Below are 23551 nucleotides of genomic sequence, written 5' to 3' on the forward strand. Positions count from 1 at the left end.
AATATGGGCATGCTCTATCTACTGTACATGTTTGCGCCTCTAGCTCTGGAAGCGAGCGCCATCTGCCGGCCCAGTATGATAATTACTTATCCTGTCAATCCAACGTGTTGTTCCTGAGTCCTGGGCCCCTTAGTCCGCAGTAGTCCGTCATGGGACTGGTCAGATGAGGGCCCCGGAGCCTGCGGTACAGGTGTGTCTTCTGTGTGCCCGATAAGTAGCTGTCAGTCACCGCTAGACACACTAAGTCTCCTGGGAAGTGATATCGGAACTGGAATAGTCTCGGGAGCCCTGGGGGTGGGGGGGACTGATATAAAAGTCAGTCTGCGATTATGGGTTAGGTGTAGTGATGGTGCAGGAAGGGTTAAGAGTGGGCGACGGGGCGGGGCTTGTAAGTCAGCACTGCTATAATTTACTGCTATTCCTATGAGTGTGTATGCTGCACCACTGTTCTCTATGGAGCATGGACTGTAATATGGAGTGAGAAGAGACTGCAGCATGCACCAACACTTACACCAGTGTTTCTCAATTTGTGGCTTTCCAGTTGTTGCAAAACTACAACTCCCAGCATGCCCAGACTGCAGAAGGCTGTCTGGGCATGCTGGGAGTTGTAGTTTTGCAACAGCTCAACAACCATGGGTTGTTCTCAGGCAGTTCTCTACTCAGCAGTAGAGAAGCAGCTCCATGGTGTTACACTGGCGGACCCCTAGACCACCAGTCATACAGTCCCTTTAGACTGACTGACACTTACATCACCAGTCATGCAGCCCCCCTTTACTTGCGGACTCCTAAAGCACCAGTCATGCAGCCCCCCTTACACTGGTAGACTACTAGATCACCAGTCATGCAGCCCTCTTACACTGACAGACCCCTGAAGCACCAGTCATGCAGTCCTCTTACACTGACAGACCCCTAAAGCACCAGTTATGCAGCCCCCTTACACTGACAGACCACTAGAGCACCATTCATGCAGCCCCCTTACACTGACAGACCCCCTAAAGCACCAGTCATGCAGCCCCCCTTCACTCACGGACTCCTAAAGCTCCAGTCATGCAGCCCCCCTTCACTCGCGGACTCCTAAAGCACCAGTCATGCAGCCCCCCTTACACTGGTAGACCACTAGATCACCTGTCATGTAGCCCTCTTACACTGACAGACCCCTAAAGCACTAGTCATGTAGCCCTCTTACACTGACAGACCCCTAAAGCACCAGTCGTGCAGCCCCCTTGCACTGACAGACCACTAGAGCACCAGTCATGCAGCCCCCTTGCACTGACAGATCCCTAAAGCACCAGTCATGCAGCCCCCCTTCACTCGTGGACTCCTAAAGCACCAGTCATGCAGCCCCCCTTACACTGGTAGACCACTAGATCACCTGTCATGCAGCCCCCTTACACTGACAGACCACTAGAGCACCAGTCATGCAGCCCCCTTACACCAACAGGCCCCTAAAGCACCAGTCATGCAGCCCCCTTACACCGACAGGCCCCTAGAGCACCAGTCATGCAGCCCCCTTACACCAACAGGCCCCTAGAGCACCAGTCATGCAGCCCCCTTACACTGACAGACCCCTAAAGCACCAGTCATGCAGCCCCCTTACACCAACAGGCCCCTAGAGCACCAGTCATGCAGCCCCCTTACACTGACAGACCCCTAAAGCACCAGTCATGCAGCCCCCTTACACTGACAGACCCCTAAAGCACTAGTCAAGAACTATTTTTTATTTTTTGTGCCTTAACAGACGTTAAGAACGGGAAACAACGGGTCCCAACAGATCCCATTTACTATTATGGAGTCCGTCAGGCGCCGTTGTTTTCTGGTGGGAGTAGCGGGAGGAAAAAACGTTGCATGATGTATTTATTTCTTCCGCTATTCTCACCGGGTTACTTGACATTTCGGGTTCATGACCCTGAGCTGACACCTACCTTCTTTGCTAGTGTGAAAGAAGCCGTACACTGGTAGACCACTAGATCACCTGTCATGTAGCCCTCTTACACTGGTAGACCACTAGATCACCTGTCATGTAGCCCTCTTACACTGGTAGACCACTAGATCACCTTTCACGTAGCCCTCTTACACTGGTAGACCACTAGATCACCTGTCATGTAGCCATCTTACACTGGTAGACCACTAGATCACCTGTCATGTAGCCCTCATACACTGGTAGACCACTAGATCACCTGTCATGTATCCCTCTTACACTGGTAGACCACTAGATCACCTTTCACGTAGCCCTCTTACACTGGTAGACCACTAGATCACCTGTCATGTAGCCATCTTACACTGGTAGACCACTAGATCACCTGTCATGTATCCCTCTTACACTGGTAGACCACTAGATCACCTGTCATGTAGCCCTCTTACACTGGTAGACCACTAGATCACCTGTCACGTAGCCCTCTTACATTGGTAGACCACTAGATCACCTGTCATGTAGCCCTCTTACACTGGTAGACCACTAGATCACCTGTCATGTAGCCCTCTTACACTGGTAGACCACTAGATCACCTGTCACATAGCCCTCTTACACTGGTAGACCACTAGATCACCTGTCATGTAGCCATCTTACACTGGTAGACCACTAGATCACCTGTCATGTATCCTTCTTACACTGGTAGACCACTAGATCACCTGTCATGTAGCCATCTTACACTGGTAGACCACTAGATCACCTGTCATGTAGCCATCTTACACTGGTAGACCACTAGATCACCTGTCATGTATCCCTCTTACACTGGTAGACCACTAGATCACCTGTCACATAGCCCTCTTACACTGGTAGACCACTAGATCACCTGTCATGTAGCCCTCTTACACTGGTAGACCACTAGATCACCTGTCACGTAGCCCTCTTACATTGGTAGACCACTAGATCACCTGTCATGTAGCCCTCTTACACTGGTAGACCACTAGATCACCTGTCATGTAGCCCTCTTACACTGGTAGACCACTAGATCACCTGTCACATAGCCCTCTTACACTGGTAGACCACTAGATCACCTGTCATGTAGCCCTCTTACACTGGTAGACCACTAGAGCACCTGTCATGTAGCCCTCTTACACTGGTAGACCACTAGAGCACCTGTCATGTAGCCCTCTTACACTGGTAGACCACTAGAGCACCTGTCATGTAGCCCTCTTACACTGGTAGACCACTAGATCACCTGTCATGTAACCCTCTTACACTGGTAGACCACTAGATCACCTGTCATGTAACCCTCTTACACTGGTAGACCACTAGATCACCTGTCACGTAGCCCTCTTACACTGGTAGACCACTAGAGCACCTGTCATGTAACCCTTTTACACTGGTAGACCACTAGATCACCTGTCATGTAGCCCCCCCCTACACTGTAAGGCTTTGTTCACACCTGAAGGGTTCATTTCAGTTGTATTTCTCCATCATTGGAGCAGAACGTTGAATATGATGTCCCATGGGGTTTTGCTAGGATCTAACAAGATCGGGGATAGGCATTGTCTGCGCCCACCCAACTGCTAAAATATATTAAGAGTAACATAGCAAAAAAAAAATTGCTTTTAGAACATGTCAGGCTTAGATAACCCTATTATCTGTACACTGGCCCTGGATTTTATAGTAATTTAGCTTGTACCCATTGATAAATCAGTTTGCCCCATCATGAATTCTAAGGGCTCGTTCACATTGCTGTCAGGCTCCTCTAAAGGGAACTCTTTGCTGACTCTGTCAGGACGGGAGTTGAGGGAAAAAAATATGCTTCATGTCCTATTTTATTTTTCTGCTAAACTCCTGTAAAATACCCTGACACCTGACAGTCAATGGGATCCGTCGGGACCTGATGGTGTCTTTGAAATCCCCATAACTAGATGGCCTCCATGTTGGAAAATGCAGTCCGGTGTACATCCGATTCAATGTATACACTCCTTGAACAGCAGTTTGAGTGTGCATATTGTTGTGCAGGAAGTGTGCGAGTTGTTCATTTGGAAGCCAAGATCCTGGATCTAGAGGAGCAACTGGCAACACTGAGACTCATTGACAGCTTGGAGAGGAGCAAGTACTCTCTGGGGTAGAGGTGGGGGAGGATAGTGGGACGGAGGTGCAGGACAGTCAGGCAGTTAGCTGGGTTACAGTTAGAAAACAGGTTAGAGGGGAAAGTGTCAGGGAGGCTAGTCCTGAACTGGCACACTCCAACAAGTTTGCCCAGTTGGCAGATGAGGGGGATGCCATTTCAGAGCTAGCAGTACTGCAGCAGAACTCTGCCTCTGACCGCCAGGGGGGTGTCTGCTCCAGTAAGGAGGGAGGAGTGCTGGGTCAGGCCAGACAGGTACTGGTAGTGGGAGACTCAATTATTAGGGGGACAGACAGGCACCAATGACAAAGAGGTAGGTGGAGTGTCCTTAACCCCTTAAAGGACAACTGTAGTGGTACAGTTTTATATATGCATGTGCCCGGGCCTCAAAAATAAACAAAATAAACTCATACATACCTTCCTACGAGCCCCCGTTGGTCCGGCACAGGCCTCACGGTCCGGCAGTGCTGATGTCATTACACTTCCTTGGGATGGGGACGCCACAGAGCCGTCGGCGTATCACCGGCCGTAGCGATGTCCCGCCCCGGCTGGTGATAGGCTGAGCCGACTGTCATGTAAGAAGCCGGCCAGAGCCTAAAGTCTATCTGCGTGTTATACGCCGATAAGCCGCTGCAGTTCAATGATATAAAGCGGGCGTTTTAAATCAATGAACTGCAGCGGCTTTTGCAGGTCCAGAGACCTGCCGTTGCTGCCGGCTTCTCTGCCCCTGCCTATCCTGGGGTCCAGAGACTGCCGGCAACGCTGCCCCATTACCCCCCCCCCTCGGTTTTTCTGACCCCGCAGAAGCCCCCAGGAAAGGCAGGGGGAGAAAGGCCGTCGCTGCCCGCTTCTCTCCCCCTGCCTTTCCTGGGGTCTAGAGCCCTGCTGCCGCCGCTTCTCTCCCCCTGGCTATCGGCGCCCATTGCCTCCCCCATCCCCGGTTTTATGATTACCTGTTGCCGGGGTCGGGTCCGCACTGCTTCTGGCTCTGGTCCGCGGTGCTTCAGGATCCGGTGTGGCGTCTATGCGTCTTTGCTATGCGCTGCGCTACGTAATGAGGAGTGATGTCGCGTCACTTGATCGCCGTGTCTGAAGGGTTAATACAGGGCATCACCGCGATCGGTGATGTCCTGTATTAGCCGCGGGTCCCGGCTGTTGATGGCCGTAGGGACCGACGCGATATGACATGGGGTCACCCGCGGCATATAGCGGGAGCCAGCGAAGGACGTAAATATACGTCTTTCGTCGTTAAGGAGTTTAAAATTATTTTAGGGACTTAAGCCGCAAGCTTAAGGCCAGGACCTCCAAGGTAATATTTGGGCATTATCGGCAAGGTAATTGCCGATACCGATAATGCCCAAAATCGTGATTATGGGCCAATAATATCGGCCAAACCGATTATCGGTCGATCCCTAGTGGTTATTAATGGTACTTATTCTGATTGGGTGACTGTTACTAGTGGGGTACCACAGGGGTCCGTCGTTACTGGGGGTTCTTTACTGTAAGAGCAGTGAGGCTGTGGAATTCTCTCCCGGAGGAGGTGGTCATGGTGAACTCTGTAAAAGAATTTAAAAGGGTTCTGGGTGCATTTTTGGAGAATAATAACATTGCTGGTTATATATATTAGATTTATAGGAACAGTTGATCCAATTATTTATTTTGACTGCCATATTTGGAGTCGGGAAGGAATTTTTACCTCTAGTATAAGGGCTTTTTTTGCCTTCCTCTGGATCAACTCAGTAGGGACTCATTAGGGTTATAGATTGAACTTGATGGACTCTGGTCTTTTTTCAACCTTATGAACTATGTTACTATGGTGTCACTTGTGCTCCGACCTGTTCATGGTCTACTCGATGGAAAACGAATGTGTGAGTACTGGTGTCTTATTATGCCCCCCACTGAGTACTAGTGCTCCTTTGTGCCTCACACTAAGTACTGGTGCCCCGTTATTCTCACATAGTAATGATGTTCCCCATTAGTAGAAGTCTATGGGAGGAAAACAAAATTTTTCAAAAAGAATACCATACCCTCAACATGCTGCTCTCTCTTCTTATTCTTTAAGGTTAGGGTTACAAGTAACGGATCCGCAGCTTATTTTACACTGCGGATCTGCCGGTGACCCGACCCTATAGTGTGCCTCCAGCTGTTACTCCCCCCCACCCGCATGTGCTGCTCGCAGTGGCAATCTGCCGCTATGAGCAGCCACACAAGGACAAGAGAGTTGCCACGTGCAGTGTACTCAGATATCGCGCCTGCTCCGCGATGTCTATGGGTGCACTGTGAGTGCGCTCGGCAAATCACAAGTCCCTGTGTGACTGCTGGCTGCTCATAGCGGCGGGGGGGGGGGATGGGTCGGATCAGCTGGAGGCACACTATGGGGTTGGGTCACTGGCGTAAAATACGCGGCGGATCCATTACGTGTGACCCTACCCTTAGGGTACCTTCACACGTGCATATTTTTGTCTTTATTGGGCATCAAAGTCTGCTGAAGCAAATGTGCAGCATAAAATATGCATATGTGAACGCACCCTAAGGAACCGTTCACATGTACAGGATCTGCTGCATATTTTTGCTCCATATTTTGTCAACCTGATTTGACTGCCTATTAACTTCAATAGGTGGCAAAATCAGCTGCAGAAAATATGCAGCAAGAATATGCAGCAGATCCTCTACATGTGAATGTACTCTTAGATTTTTTTGCTTGATTAAGACAGAAAGCTAAATTTTTTATCTGCACAGAAGTCTGCGTTCTGTCCTCTCTAGTAAAAAAGTATTTCGGACTGTTTTATATAAAGATTACTTTTTCTTGTACGTTATCTTCTTATTGTTCTTTAATCTTTATTTTACATCTTATTTTGGGATTTTACAACCAATTTCTTGTTTTCCGAGATAAAGCATCAAGTCACAAAATTTTTAAACAAAGTTAACCATTTACATGCAATAGCTGATGCCAACAGCGGTTATTCCTCATACCACCCCCTTCCCCCCACACACATAAACAGGGTGGGCCATTTATATGGATACACCTTAATAAAATGGGAATGGTTGATGATATTAACTTCCTGTTTGTGGCACATTAGTATATGTGAGGGGGGAAACTTTTCAAGATGGCTGGTGACCATGGCGGCCATTTTGAAGTCGGCCATTTTGAAACCCACTTTAGTTTTTTCAATAGGAAGAGGGTCATGTGACACATCAAACTTATTGGGAATTTCACAAGAAAAACAATGGTGTGCTTGGTTTTAAAGTAACTTTATTCTTTCATGAGTTATTTACAAGTTTCTGACCACTTATAAAATGTGGTCAATGTGCTGCCCATTGTGTTGGATTGTCAATGCAACCCTCTTCTCCCACTCTTCACACACTGATAGCAACACCGCAGGAGAAATGCTAGCACAGGCTTCCAGTATCCGTAGTTTCAGGTGCTGCACATCTCGTATCTTCCCAGCATAGACAATTGCCTTCAGATGACCCCAAAGATAAAAGTCTAAGGGGGTCAGATCGGGAGACCTTGGGGGCCATTCAACTGGCCCACGACGACCAATCCACTTTCCAGGAAACTGTTCATCTAGGAATGCTCGGACCTGACACCCATAATGTGGTGGTGCACCATCTTGCTGGAAAAACTCAGGGAACGTGCCAGCTTCAGTGCATAAAGAGGGAAACACATCATCATGTAGCAATTTCACATATCCAGTGGCCTTGAGGTTTCCATTGATGAAGAATGTCCCCACTATCTTTTTACCCCATATACCACACCATACCATCAATTTTTGTGTTCCAACAGTCTTGGAGGGATCTATACAATGTGGGTTAGTGTCAGACCAATAGCGGTGGTTTTGTTTGTTAACTTCACCATTCACATAAAAGTTTGCCTCATCACTGAACAAAATCTTCTGCGTAAACTGAGGGCCCTGTTCCAATTTTTGTTTTGCCCATTCTGCAAATTCAGTGAGATGCTGCAGTAGCTGGAGTTTGTAAGGGTGCCATTTGTGAGTAGCTAATATCCACAGAAGGGATGTTCGACTAATGCCACTCTCCAGTGACATGCGGCGAGTGCTACGCTATGGGCTCTTACTGAATGAAGCTACGACAGCCACCATTGTTTTTCTTGGGAAATTCCCAATAAGTTTGATGTGTCACATGACCCTCTTCCTATTGAAAAAACAAAAGTTGTATTCAAAATGGCCGACTTCAAAATGGCTGCCATGGTCACCACCCATTTTGAAAAGTTCCCCCCCTCACATATACTAATGGGCCACAAACAGGAAGTTAATATCACCAACCATTCCCATTTTATTAAGGTGCATCCATATTAATGGCCCACCCTGTACTCTCAATTTGACGTTGCCATTCATGAGTTCAGAATGGAAAGAGGTAAGCCACTGCCAGACATCTCTGACCTATCTCCCATTTTTCTCATCTTTGACACCATGTGGGTTGATAGGCCCCATAAACCTCAGATAATTGCTCCATCCTGTTGAAATCGGTGGGTCCAGGCGTCACATGTCTTTTGTGTATGGGGGCCTTGAAAATAGTTGTCTTGAAACAATAATATATTACTATACCTGCAGTATATACTGTAACTATTCATGTAACCTGAGGGAGCCCCGCACTTGAGTGGTTCCTGGGCAGGTTTGGGCTGTGCAGTGTGCACCTCTGGTGCTCCAGGGTTTGTGTTGGACAGTAGTTAGGACATTGTTCATATGCATTCTAATTGAAAAATAATTTGTTCATTAATTACAAATATTTTATTGATTTTATTGAAATTTATTTCACTATCTTCTTTATAAATGACACCTTTATTGCTTTTCAGTGTGGAGATTAACTGAGTAATGATCTGGAGAAACGCTGTGCAATATATTGCATGTGGAAGAAGGTAAAATCACTTTTTAGTTCTATTATGAGAAGGGCAACAGTTTTTACCATTATTTGCAGGATGATTAGGGGTCCATTCACACTTCGGAATTCTGCTCCAAAATTCTGGTGCAGCACCCTCCCATTGTTGTCATTAGGTATTGTATGCACCGTTCATACTACAGAATTTCTGCGATAGATTTATTGCTGCAGAAATTCTAGGCTCCAAAATATTTCGGCAGTGTCTGCTGCATACGGAATCTCTGCCAAGAATATTTCTGGGTGGAAATTACATAGTACTAATGGGCCCTAAGAATATATTTACATGGGGCACATAAGCTTCAGATTTTTCACAGATAAATTTGTATGTGGAAATACCACAGCAGCAGTAAAGAAGATGAGATTTGTTGGTATCTTATCCACACGCTTCATTCAAAAATCTACTGAAAATCCACAAGGATATTCGCCTGCAGTGCAGAATTTTTTGGTCAATCTATGCTGCCAGTAAACAGCAGATTTTCTCCATTGTCTTTAGGATGCGTTCACACGCTACTAACTAGCAGCGGGATTCCCTCTGTGGGAAATCCACAGCGAGTTACGCTATCATTCACTTGTATGGGTCCGCGGACAGTCTGCAATAGTGTCTGATGTGCAGTTTGCCAGCAAACCCGTTGAAATAAATAATAGCCTAACTCACAGTGCATTTCCCTCCAACGGAAAACCCGCTGCTAGTTACTAGCGTGTGAATGCACACTTAAAAAAGATCTGCAGCCCTAGACCCTAATCCCTTAGCCACAGGATTGTGTCAGATTGTGGGGAGTCTAACCGTTGGGACCCCTGCGATCTCCTGTACAGGGCCCTGGCTCTGCTGCGGCTCTCCCATGCTGGAAGCGTGTCGGACGCGGCATGACGCCGTGGCTGACATGCCTCCTCCAGGTGTCTCTATGGGAGAGGCTGACATGCAGCATTCGTGCATCCCTGCCTCTCGTCGACGACATGCGCATTAGCTGAGCAGAGCTGCAGCAATGCCGGGTCCCCATACGGGAGACCGAGGGGGGGTCCCAACGGTCAGACCCACATCCTGCGGATAGGGGATGCAGTCTCCTTTAGGGTACGTTCCCACGAGCCATATTTTGCTGCATATTTGCTGCTGCGTATTTTCCTACCCATTGAAGTCAATGGGAAGCAAAATCAGCTGTGTATTTTGCTATCCATTGACTTCCATGGGAAAGAAAATAAGCAGCAGCAAAATACGGCACATGGGAACATACCCTTAATGAGGAAAGCAAAATCCAGAATAAATCGACAGTCCTTTTAGACTTTACTGTGGAAACGCTACAGATCTGGGGCTATATCCGCAATTACAGATTTCAGATATGGTACATTAATTTCCTTTTTCTTTTTTTTTTTTTTAAAGTTTACACGACCTTTAAAAAAAATATGGTAAAATAGATCACTAACAAGTAAAAAAAAGATTCATAAATCTCCCTCCATGTCTTTTTATCCAAAGTCTCCCCAAAAAATGCCATATGCCAAAAAGAGGTTTTTTTTTGTTTTGTTTTTTGGGGGGGGCAAACAACACCCATGCCAGATTTTAACTGGGAGTAACTGATGCATAAGAAATGGCTACATAATATACACTTTTGTGGGGAAAAAAGGAAAAAAAGCCACAAAAACTGCACCATGGAGCATAAAAAAGAGGGAGACGTTTTTTGGGCTTTATTTTTTTGTGGCCAACACTAACAGCTGAGAAGGAGCAGAGCAGACGGCAGCATTGATATCATCATATATATCAGACATAATGGGAGAGATTTATCAAACCTTGTGTAAGGGAACAGCGGTGCAGTTGCTCATAGCAACCAATCAAATCCCAGCTTTCATTTTTAAAAAGACCTCGGAAAAATGAAAGCTTGAATCTGATTGGTTGCTATGGGCAACTACACCACTGTTCCTTTGCACAAGTTTTGATAACATTTTCAGTGTCACTGTATGATAAGAAAAATGGGAAAAATGTTGACGAATTGGTTACAATCGATGCAGTAAAATTTATAGGGGGTGATTTGCCCATAGCAACCCATCAGATCACTTCTTTCATTTTGCAGAGGCCTTTTCAAAAAAATGAAAGAAGCGATCTGATTGGTTGCTACGGGCAACTCAGCAACTTTTCCTCTGGACAGGTTTTGATAAATCTCCCCCCATAATGAATAATAATATCTTACACAAAAAGCTGTTTGTTTCTATGCATGTACTATAGGGAATCATTGAAATCAATGGCTTATCTATAGCAGAGCATGCTGAAGCAGGCCAGGATTAATTTATACAGAAACAAAATGAATCGCACTCACCACCAGGGGTCAAGTCCTGGGAAAAAAAGTGTGGGAACTCACCCAAGATTTCCACTTAAAGGGGTACTCAGCCCCAAGACATCTTATCCCCTATCCAAAGGAGGGACCCCCACTTTCTCCCTGCTGCACCCGGCATTCATTTAGAGCGTTGGGTGCAGCGCTGGAGGCTCCGGACATCATGGTAACAGCCCCTCAATGCAAGTCTATGGGAGGGGGTGTGACGGCCACCACGCCCCCTCCCATAGACTTTCATTGAGGGGGCATGGCTGTGACGTCACGAGCCTCTGCCCCCCTTCGCCAGTCATTTGGCATGGAGCGAAGTTCACTCCGTGCACTGGATGTCTGGGGTGCCACAGCCGTGATCGCGTGGGTCCCCAGCGGTGGGACCTGCACGATCAGACATCTTATTCCCTATCCTTTGGATAGGGGAGGAGATGTCTAGGGGCGGATTACCCCTTTAAGGGCTGGTCCTTCAGGACTCCTGCTAATTGGAACTGCGCCCCTGCTGTGGAAAAAATGCAGGAACTCCATTCCCATGAGTTCCTGCAGGACTTGAGCCCTGCCCACCACGTATATAGTCCCAAAAATTGCAGACGTTTATTCCGTATGAGGATGAAACAGCATACATAGGAATGGCAATTCCATGGAGCTGGGAGTGAAAGAAGCCGCTCTCGAGACGCATGCACACACTTGGCCAGAAGAAGCGTCGGCTGACGCGAAACTAGTTGCCACCTCCTAGTGAGCCCCTGTGTCTCGAGACTGGCTGCTCTCACTCCCCGCTCCATGGAATTGCCATTCCTATGTATGCTGTTTCATCCTCATACGGAATAAACTTTTACATCACTGTTGAAGCCGCACCGCCTCAGATCCCTACAACAGCAGCAGGTGCTTCACTGGCAGCTAATTATCCAGCACGTCAGGTTGGTTCATATTGCTCTGCAGTGCCTGATAGCTACTCTTTCTATCATTAAAAGGGGTACTACCGTGGAAAATTTTTTTTTTTATATCAACTGGTGCCAGAAAGTTAAACAGATTTGTAAATTACTTCTATTAAAAAATCTTAATCTTTCCAGTACTTTTTAGGGTCTGAATACTACAGAGGAAATGGTTTTCTTTTTGGAACACAGTGCTCTCTGCTGACATCATGACTACAGTGCTCTCTGCTGACATCTCTGTCCATTTCAGGAACTTTCCAGAGCAGCATATGCTTGCTATGGGGATTTTCTCCTACTCTGGACAGTTCTTAAAATGGTAGCTGTATAGGATAAGCGCTGTATGGGACTTGAGGGACTGTGTGTTTCTAAACTATCCACTATAATTGTTTGGCAAGCTGCTATAAGGTGTCCTTAATGATAAGGTTGCTTACCCCCACAAGAGGTTCTGCAGCGTCCGAGGTGCCGATGCAGGGTACTGAGCGGTGTCCTTGGTGAGGTACTAGGACTAGGTCCTAGGATAGTATTGTATCTGTCCCTCACTTGTCCCATTAGTGACGTCACGCTGCCAGTCCCAAAACAACTTTCTACACTCCGGCGGGAACGCGCGGGGTAGAGACGCTACCGTCCGGAGCTGTTTCTCCCGGCGCTTCCCCACCATAACATCGGACGACACTGATCCCTTCATTTGTGATCATCAGAAGTTCACATCGCAATAAGGACATCATCTATTATTCGCTTGATCTACAGTACGGACGCTAAAGGACCTCACCAAGGACACCGCTCAGTACTCTGCATCGGCACCTCGGACGCTGCAGAACCTCTTGCGGGGGTAAGCAACCTTATCATGAAGTACACCTTATAGCAGCTTGCCAAACAATTATAGTGGATAGTTTAGAAACACACAGTCCCTCAAGTCCCATACAGCGCTTATCCTATACAGCTATTATTTTTGAGGACTTTTTGTACCTATTATAGAGGAAAACAGGGACCTCTATAGGAGCACAATTGTATAGCCATTTTCTCTCAGAAGGAGCGCCTGAGGTCATCTATTTTTTTAAATAGTTCTTAAAATGGACAGAGATGTCAGCAGAGACCACTGTGTTCCAAAAAGAAAACTATTTCCTCTGTAGTATTCAGGAGCTAATAAGTACTGGAAGGATTAAAATTTTTAATAGAAGTAATTTACAAATCTGTTTAACTTTCTGGCACCAGTTGATTTAAAAAAAAATAAAGTTTTCCATGGGAGTACCCCTTTAATTCATACAGAGCATTGGTCAAAATGGCGGAGAACCAAACTTATTTTCATTTTCCCTGTTCATCTATGTCAGTGTTTCCAAAACGGTGTGCTTCCAGTTGTTGCAAAACTACAACTCCCAGCATGCCCAGACAGCCGAAGGCTGTCCGGGCATGCTGGGAGTTGTAGTTCTGCAACAGCTGGAGGCACTCTGGTTGGGAAACACTGATCTCTGTGAATCCGATTATAATAATAATGTAATTTATTATATTGCAGGAATCTCTTTCAGCTCCTGAGTACTGTACGTAGAGAACCAATGAAGTACATACTGGTGACTGGTGGTGTCATCTCTGGCATCGGAAAAGGAATTATCGCCAGCAGCATTGGTACCATCCTGAAGTCTTGTGGGCTTCAAGTGACCGCCATTAAAATTGACCCGTACATCAATATTGATGCCGGGACGTTTTCGCCTTATGAGCATGGTACAGTATACGTTATAATCTTACAGGCTTCTTCATACTCATAGGCATCATATTGTCACTGAGTGTATGTATGTGCCAGCTGTTTGAATTGTTTCTCACTTATTTGTTAGGGCATGTTCACACTATAGTATATCTGAAAACTACGCCGAAAAAATTAGCATATTTAATTTTCCAGCGGATTCCTGTTTCTCGTCTGAAGTCTTGTACAGAACCTCTGATGTGTGAGATAAGCAGCAGAATCACATTGAAATCAATGGGAGGCTGCTGCAAATAGATTCCACTGGGGATTTCCTCATCTTCCATCTTAGGTTTCGTTCACATGGCTGCATTTCAGAGCGGAATCTGGCGGAAAAATTTCTGCTTTACAGCCGGCTCCCTCTCACTCCCTAACCCTAATCCTAACCCCTAATCCTAACCCCTAATTCTAACCCCTAATCCTAACCCCAAACCTTAATTCTAACCCTAACCCCTAATCCTAACCTGTTATCCTAACCCCTAATCCTAACCCTAGCCGGAAATGTGTCACAGAGCCTCAGTGTACAGAGCCCTGCTTGTCCTCAGTGCACAGAGCCCTGCTTGTCCTCAGTGCACAGAGCCCTGCTTGTCCTCGGTGTACAGAGCCCTGCTTGTCCTCGGTGTACAGAGCCCTGCTTGTCCTCAGTACACAGAGCCCTGTTTGTCCTCACTGCACAGAGCCCTGCTTGTCCTCAGTTTACAGAGCCCTGCTTGTCCTCAGTTTACAGAGCCCTGCTTGTCCTCAGTTTACAGAGCCCTGCTTGTCCTCAGTGCACAGAGCCCTGTTTGTCCTCAATGCACAGAGCCCCGCTCGTCCACAGTTTACAGAGCCCTGCTTGTAATGGTATTATCTACATTATATCAAAAGTTTTTTTGTTAACGACAGGTAGACTTTAATGTTTTGCCAAGATGTACAACAGTTTTTGATTCTGGCAGTGCTCGTTTAAGAAAATTAGTAGCACATTCCGGCTGTACCATCCAGACTCTTTATCCCATTCACCTCACCTATATACACCTGGCTATACATATGTGGTGGGCCTCTAGGAGAGTAAGGACAACAGCCATGTAAAGAGATGCTGAGCTGGGTTGGGAGCTCTGGGGTTTGCAGTTGCTCGGCAGGATTGTGTCTGCACATGGGGGGACATGTATCATTGCCTTTACACCACTTTTCTCTTCTACAGATTTTGAGCAGTTGCACTTTTTTTTGCATGTGTGCAGCGTTTTTTTTTGGTGGATGCTTTTGCAAAGTTGTCTACTGTTTGGTGTACCATACACCAGTTTATGCAGTGGACTTGTATGTATGAATTGCACAAAAAATTATGGATGTTTTATTTTCATTTTTTTGCACACTTGCGCTTTTTTTTGCAAACAATCTAAGACTGCTAGCAGGGACAGGTAGAAACGTGTCAGACTCTACACTGTTTTAATCCAAGCAAGCATGGCTCTTCAAATAGCTTTTTTTCTGGGGGTGTCTTGTTGGAAGTGGTTTGTTAATATGTGATGTCATTGTACAATGTTTTCCCTTAGGTTGCTTCATAATTAAAATTCGATTTTGCTTTTTAAATGTGTTTATTTTTTAAAACATAAATAATCACCAACATAAACCAGAAAAACAAAACATCATATTGCAAACACATTAAAACAAACACAATAAAATGTAGGGATACAACATCTTGAAAACGTCCACAGTATAGTCTAAAATACACCAACATTGATGTCCCCAATCGTGTGTATCAGAGTCAGGTCCATCAGTTGTGGAAACATGATGTCACATTATATATTCCAGTATATTCTAGGATAATCTTGACTTGTATCTGATTCGCAGGTGAAGTCTTTGTGCTGGATGATGGAGGGGAGGTGGACTTGGATTTGGGAAATTATGAGAGATTCTTGGACATTAGTCTGTATAAGGACAACAATATTACTACTGGAAAGATCTATCAGCATGTGATTAACAAGGAGCGGCAAGGAGACTACCTGGGGAAAACTGTGCAAGGTTAGTGGTGTACCGTGAAGGGTTCTGCTAGAATGAAGATACACAATCAAACAGGAACAAGCACTCCGCTGCTGAGCGTAGGGAACAAATTGTTCCAAACGCTGGAGCTGACACCGGGAGCTCATGATGTCATAGCCCAACCCCCTCATGACATCACACCCCGCCCCCTCAATGCAAGTCTATGGGAGGGTGCATGATAGTTGCCACGCCCCCTCCCATAGACTTTCATTGAGGGGACGGGGCAAGATAACATGAGGGGGTGGGGCTATGATGTCACAAGCTCCTGGCACCTGCTCCAGCGTTCAGAACAGTTTGTTCCAAACGCTGAGCAGCAGAGTACCCCTTTAATTCCTATTAGGCTAGGTTCACATATGCGTAGCATCCGGTTTAGTGAACCCAGCAAAAAAATCGCCACAACTGATGACAAAGTGCATCAGTTGATATCAGTTGTTTAGCATTCATCAATTGTACAGGACAGACAGGTGAAGGATGTGTTCCCCTGTCAGGTACCTGTGCAGTGTGTTCAACCTTCCAACATCTCAATTTGGACTGGAATGTGAACTGTCCCATTCATATAAGTGGAATCAGTTTTATCATCCATTTCCGTCTGATACTTTTTCTATTAACCAAAGGGAAACGCCACCAGATATATGGGAAAGGGGCCTTACTGTTATAGTGTGTGTTATTGTTTAGTGGAATGAGTTATATATTTTTTAGGCCTCCATTGTATGCCCCCCGAGGTATAATACCAATACTGGAGAATACAGTGCATCACAAGGCCTTGTAAAATAGAGAGTAAAATGGACCTGATGCGATTAGATAATAGAGCCGTCTCCTGCAGTCAGACAGACTGAGCGCCGATTCAGGTAGTGAAGACTAAAGTTGTTTTGGTCCCTAGTGAGATAACTAATAACATACAAGCTGGGAATACATTGATACATCTGTTATGATCATAACATTTGTTGTCTCATCTGATTGTAGTGGTCCCACATATTACTGATGCCATTCAGGAATGGGTAATGAATCAGGCCACTGTTCCAGTGGATATGGACCATCAGGAGCCACAGATCTGTGTCATTGAGGTAAGTGCACATAACATATGATCTTAGCTGCTGTACGTCTTATTGCCTGCAACATCGGTTTTATGTTTCTAACAGTGGTTTTAGTATATAAAATAATTTTTGCAATTATATTAGTGCCACAAGTCCTGGCTCAACCCTGTTTCTGATGACGCAAGCTAAACACTGTCAGATTGGGCCATGAGACCCAGTGGTAGTAAAGTAGCTCCTCAGAAAAGTCAATAGAAAAAATCTGCAATACATTTTGCAGTGTTTCAGACACCAGAGTTGACATGCGGCACATATGAAATATGTAAATAGAATGAAACACAGACAAAAACCACCATAAACAGTGGGGAGGGGGACTATAATAAATATGCCCCTGTGTACTCCCAGGGTATAAGTAAGGGACCTACTATATGCTGCTAACCCAGCAAAATAATTACACATACCCCAGAACCAAAAAAGCTGTAGCAGACCATGTAATCAGAAAAGTCACTTTATTATTAAAAATACATATATCACAAATGACAAATAACACAAGAGGAATGGCAAACTGATAAATAGGACATCTCCTGGGTAAAGTGCAAGCTTGTGCTGCAAATACCTATTTAAAGGTATATATAAGGTGGCTAGTGCCGTATGCTATTAAATAAATCACTAGAGCACTGTATACATGGAAAGGCCTGCGCAGCTGGCCTGTAATTGTGGGAGGAGCGGGATGACCATAAAACCCACGGCTCTCCCCCCTTCAATGACGCCGTGGGTTCTTCGCTTGAGGGTTGTCACGTGATGTCGGCAGGAGGTGGAGTCACGTTCCCACCGGTCAGCTGACTGCACGAGTCAGCTGACAGGAAGGTCGCTTCAGCCGGCATGGTGGTGGTAAGTGGCCGTGGCTGACCGGGGGTAACGCTGGCGGTTCCCGGACTCCGGAGGTGAGCCGGAGTTCAGGGAAACCCTTGGTCAGCCCGGCCCCAGGTTATCGTATTACATATCGGCATTCGCCGGTAGCATTTATACGGTTTTCGGCTGTATATGTTTACTTACGGCTTGCTGCGCATGTATATGGTTACTTTGTTATGGGAACAGCCTCCTGCACGAGCATATCATTACCGCACTAGGTGAACGGCTTGCTGCGCATGTATGTGTTTACTTATGGCTTGCTTTATTATGTGATGATTACTTTGTTATGTGAACAGCCTCCTGCACGTGCATATCATTACCGCACTATGTGAACGGCTTGCTGCGCATGTATACCATTACTTTGTTATGTGAACAGCCTCCTGCACGTGCATATCATTACCGCACTATGTGAACAGTCTCCTGCACATGCATATCATTACCGCACTATGTGAACAGTCTCCTGCACGTGCATATCATTACCGCACTATGTGAACGGCTTGCTGCGCATGTATACCATTACTTTGTTATGTGAACAGCCTCCTGCACGTGCATATCATTGCCGCGCCATGTGAACGGCTTGCTGCGCATGTATATGATTACTGCATTGTGTGAACAGTCTCCTGCACATGCATATCATTACCGCATTATGTGTTAGGCCTCTTGCACATGTATTTGATTGCTGCATTGTGTGAACAGTCTCCTGCACATGCATATCATTACCGCACTATGTGATAGGCTTCTTGCACATGCTTATCATTACCGCACTATGTGATAGGCTTCTTGCACATGCATATCATTACCGCACTATGTGATAGGCTTCTTGCTCATGCATATCATTACCGCACTACGTGGCAGGCTTCTTGCACATGTATATCATTACCGCACTATGTGATAGGCTTCTTGCACATGCATATCATTACCGCACTACGTGATAGGCTTCTTGCACATGTATATCATTACCGCACTATGTGAACAGTCTCCTGCATATTTTATCATTTCCGCACCACGTGTACAGTCTCCTGCACATGTATAACATTACCGCTCTATGTGAACAGCCTCCTGCACATATATATCATTATCATATTTTTTAGTTCTGTGCTGCTGGGAGGATCTATATGTGTCTCCGGTATACTGAGACTCGCACACCTTTACACTCAATCGGACTCACCGCTCCGCCCCACCCTGTGGGCTTATGCTTCACCCCCACAGCTGCCAATCTGGTCAGTCTAAGGCACGCTACACCAACAGCTGCGCTCACTTCCAACCTTTGTCTTTTAACTAACTTCCTCACAGTTTTCTTTTCATTTATTTTATATTTATACTTCTGTGTTTCCGGGCGGTGTGCCTCCAGCTGTTGTGGAGCTACGATTCCCAATTATAGGAATCATGCCGTAGGGTTCATGCTGTACACATCCTGGTACCCATGCACGTTGGTAGGATTCATGCCGGTAACATTTATACGCCACACACGCTTATAGGGTTAATTCGTTCTCTACGCGCTTGTTGTTTTATACCGTACACACGCTTTTAGGGTCATACTGTACACCCCCTTTGTAAGGTTTATACTGCACACACGCTTGTAAGATTCATACAGTACACACTTGTAGAGTTTATGCCGTTTACTTGCCTACAGGTTTCATACTGTGCACTCGCTTGTAGGATTATATTGTACATTCACCCTTAGGGTTCATGCTGTACGCTTGCTTGTAGCATTCATACTGCACTCACGCTTGCGCATATTTGTGGGGTGCATGCTTGTAGCATTTACTCTATACACACGCTTGTATATATTTGTAGCATTATGCTGCGTACATACTTATAAGATTCATGCTGTACACAGTACACACTGGTAGGATATCCTGTACACACGCTTGTTGGATTCTTACTTACACGCGTTAGGATTATCCAGCACATTCGCCGGTAGCATTTATACGGTTCACTTGCTCGCATAATTCATAAAGTTCATGCGGTGCATACCAATGTAGCATCCATACTGTACACTTGCTCGTAGGTTTACGTGGTATACACGCTTGTACTCGCTTGCAGGGTTCATTCTACACACACTCTTGTAGGAGTCATGTTTTACACACTCATAGGATTCATACTTTGTACACGCTCATACGAGTCACACTGTACGCACGTTTATAGTATTACATGGCCCACGCTCGTAGGATTACTACTGAGTATGCACTCATAAGGTTTGTGCTGCACACCCGCTCGCAGGACCTGTATCACGCGTGTTTGTAGGGTTATATTACTCGGGTGCACGCGGGAATCAGGCTGCGTGTGCACTCGTGGCATGTGTTCTGTACATGCACTTGCGCTATTTGTGAAGTTCGTACGCCCGCAGTTTTGTGCAGCGCACATGCTCATACAGCACATGGGGTGTGGCCCTGTACGCAGGTATGTGGTTATAATAGTTACTACTTGCCGGCATATTCTCTGCCATCAGGTCGTGGTTAGCTTCAGGCATTCACTGGTGGTCTATACGTGTATATGGTTGGCCCGAGTATAGGTTCATCAAGTTGGTGGTATAGCCATGCTTAGCGGTTCACGACAGTTTCACACGTAGTCGTTCTGCACGCATCTTTATATAGGCAGGGTGATATATAGCAGTTGTCGCTGCTGACACATATTCAGAACGACAATTACACGACGCACAGGCGGGGCTGACCCAGTAAACCGTTGCAGACGGGGTATGTCTCATTATCGTTGGTACTGACATGCCTTCTGAACGACACTGACACTACCCATAGGTGGTATTTACCTGTTAAGCCTGTCATGTTACAGAAAGGGTACGTCGCATAATTGTTATGACTGACACGCCACACATAGGTGATGTATACCCATCATGCCTGCCACGCCTGCAGGGAGTACGTTGCACGGTTGTTACTGACACGCCTTCAGAACAGCAATAACGCCACACATAGGTGATAAGATTTGTTTTATTATCCAAGTAATCACCTCATGAACCTGACACGTCTTCAGGTTGTGTTTACTTGTGTCGTCGGTGCACCTCTTTTACGATATAGTCACGTTCTCAAAAAACGGAATTCACGATGTTTTGGGTTGTCATGGTACTCGTATAAACTTTCGCACTTACCACTGGGCACACACTTATCTAGACTCAGTTACGCATATAATTCTCGTCCGACACGTCTTCGGATACTTTCCCTCTCTCCTGGTTTAAAGAGTTATTTATTGTTGTCCAAGTAATCACCTCATGAACCTGACACGCTTTCAGGTTGTGACTGCTTGCGTTGTCGATGCGCTCCTTTCTCTGTGTAGTCATGTCCCAAAAATGTACTCCATGGTGTTCTAGGTTGATATGGTACTCGTATAACGTTTTGCACTTGTCACCGGGCGCATACTTGTCTAGACCCGGTTACGCATACGATTCTCGTCCGAAACGTCTTCGGATACTTTCCCTCTGTTCTGGTTTAAAGTGTCGTACATTGTTCTCCAAGTAATCACCTCATGAACCTGACACGCTTTCAGGTCGTGATTGCTTGCGTTGTCGATGCGCTCCTTTCTCTGTGTAGTTATGTCCCAAATATGTACTTCATGGTGTTCTAGGTTGATATGGTACTCGTATAACGTTTCGCACTTGTCACCGGGCGCATACTCGTTTAGACCCGGTTACGCATACGATTCTCGTCCGACACGTCTTCGGATACTTTCCCTCTGTTCTGGTTTAAAGTGTCGTACATTGTTCTCCAAGTAATCACCTCATGAACTTGACACGCTTTCAGGTTGTGATTGCTTGCGTTGTCGATGCGCTCCTTTCTCTGTGTAGTCATGTCCCAAAAATGTACTTCATGGTGTTCTAGGTTGATATGATACTCGTATAACGTTTCGCACTTGTCACCGGGCGCATACTCGTCTAGGCCCGGTTACGCATACGATTCTCGTCCAACACGTCTTCGGATACTTTCCCTCTGTCCTGGTTTAAAGAGTTGTTTATTGTTGTCCAAGTAATCACCTCATGAACCTGACACATTTTCAGGTTGTGATTGCTTGCGTTGTCGGTGCATTCCTTTCTCTGTGTAGTCTCATTCCTAAAGATGCTCTTCAGGGTGTTCTAGGTTGTTAAGGTACTTGTATAATGTTTCGCACTTGTCACCGGGCACATACTTGTCTAGGTCCAGTCACGTATACAATTCTCATCCGTCACGTCTTCGGATACTCTCTCTCTGTCCTGGTGTTAGACGGTCAGCTATGTTATAGATAAATGAGCTTGGCTAGACGGTTAGTTTGGCTGTCCCTACTACATACATTTACTTTCACATGTGCTCACGTTGAAGGTGTCCAGAATATTGCAGCAGATGCCTTGTCCGCAAATACGCGAAAAATTTATGGTACGGCGTGGAACTCATTTTCCAAATCCAGATCCAAGCACGCCGAGGGCGACAAGATTTCAGTTCCCTTCCTATTAGCATATGTCGGGTTTTGCCATACCACACTGCATTTATCCCACAATACTATTAAGAGTTATCTAGCCGGTATCCAACACCATTTATCCTTGACCAATACCCGTAGTTACTCTATACTCTCTTCTCGCTTGGTGTAGTCCGCTCTGAAGGGCATCCTTGAGAAGGAAGTCCCTCGCAGCCCAGTCAGACAACCAATCTCAGGCAACATGTTCAGGCAGTTGTCCGACTTGTTAGACTCCACACCATTGGGTATTCGTGATAGCCTCACATTAAAAGCGGCCATGTACCTTGCCTGTTATGGGTTTCTCAGACCGGGTGAGTGTACTACTCGGACCATTAACGCGCCCTTTCCTAAGGTCAGTCAGCTGTCACATGTCTCTGATCATTTCCAGCTGTCCCTCAGTCAGACCAAGACCTCGTCTCCGGGTCAAACTGTGATTGTCCGGTTTTCCCCACCGTGCACAAAGGGTGTCCTGCCACAGTCCTCCGTGAATTGTTGAATGCCTGTGTTAACCTATCAGCTGACGATCCTTTACTGCATTTCAGGTCCAACCCGCTAACTACTTCTCAATTCATCAAACATTTACGCATTTCGGTCGGGTCGCTGGGAGGAGTCCCGACTTCATTATCCAGTCACTCCTTCCGTATTGGCGCAGCTACAGCCAATTCTAAGCACTGGGTCCCAACCCACGTAATCATGAAATTAGGATGTTGGAAATGCGAATGCTACATGCAGTATTTCCCTAACCCTCGCTAAGAAATGGCTAGCGCATTCCAGTCTCTTGTGTTGTAATCTGCAATAAACAAATGTTTGTTTAAATCCGGGTTTTGCCCTCTTTTCCAGGCATATTCTTTACGCCGCAGTTATGGCACACTTCAAACTGCTTAGTTGAGGTTGATAGGTTATTGGTTACAGTTGGTTGTTAGGTTAGTATTAGGGTTGTACGCATTTCAGTCATGTAGCAACGACCACAAATGGAAAGGCCTGCGCAGCTGGCCTGTAATTGTGGGAGGAGCGGGATGACCATAAAACCCACGGCTCTCCCCCCTTCAATGACGCCGTGGGTTCTTCGCTCCCACCCGCCCCCCCTTTTCATTCCATCACACTTACCACAGGGTATGCCCTCTTTTCCAGGCATATTCTTTACGCCGCAGTTATGGCACACTTCAAACTGCTTAGTTGAGGTTGATAGGTTATTGGTTACAGTTGGTTGTTAGGTTAGTATTAGGGTTGTACGCATTTCAGTCAT

General features: G+C 46.0%; 1 protein-coding gene and 1 long non-coding RNA gene across 10 annotated transcripts in view; one reads left to right on the plus strand and one right to left on the minus strand.

Annotated features, from left to right (window-relative positions):
- Nucleotides 1-23551, minus strand: part of LOC130356982 (uncharacterized) — a 53171-nt gene that overhangs the window by 5414 nt on the left and 24206 nt on the right. For 2 of the 6 annotated variants that reach the window (XR_008889052.1, XR_008889057.1), the window contains exons 1-2: nt 11288-11408; nt 8612-8756 (exon numbers count right to left, since the gene is read on the minus strand). The exons of 3 other annotated variants lie outside the window; for them this stretch is intronic. This is a non-coding gene — a long non-coding RNA (uncharacterized LOC130356982). Of the gene's footprint in view, nt 1-86; nt 226-8611; nt 8757-11287; nt 11409-23551 lie in introns of those variants that run through there. One more of the 6 variants, XR_008889051.1, reaches the window with a different exon arrangement.
- The window catches only part of CTPS2 (CTP synthase 2), a 358316-nt gene continuing 334835 nt past the window's right edge, over nt 71-23551 (plus strand). For all 4 annotated transcript variants that reach the window (XM_056559224.1, XM_056559228.1, XM_056559225.1 and 1 more), the window contains exons 1-5: nt 71-190; nt 8860-8922; nt 13691-13896; nt 15737-15907; nt 16889-16989. In XM_056559224.1, coding sequence (XP_056415199.1) covers nt 8879-8922; nt 13691-13896; nt 15737-15907; nt 16889-16989 — 522 coding nt within the window. In that variant the 5' untranslated portion in view covers nt 71-190; nt 8860-8878. The remainder of the gene's footprint in view (nt 191-8859; nt 8923-13690; nt 13897-15736; nt 15908-16888; nt 16990-23551) is intronic.

Source organism: Hyla sarda, chromosome 2, assembly GCF_029499605.1.
Source record: "Hyla sarda isolate aHylSar1 chromosome 2, aHylSar1.hap1, whole genome shotgun sequence".
Lineage (NCBI taxonomy): Eukaryota > Metazoa > Chordata > Amphibia > Anura > Hylidae > Hyla > Hyla sarda.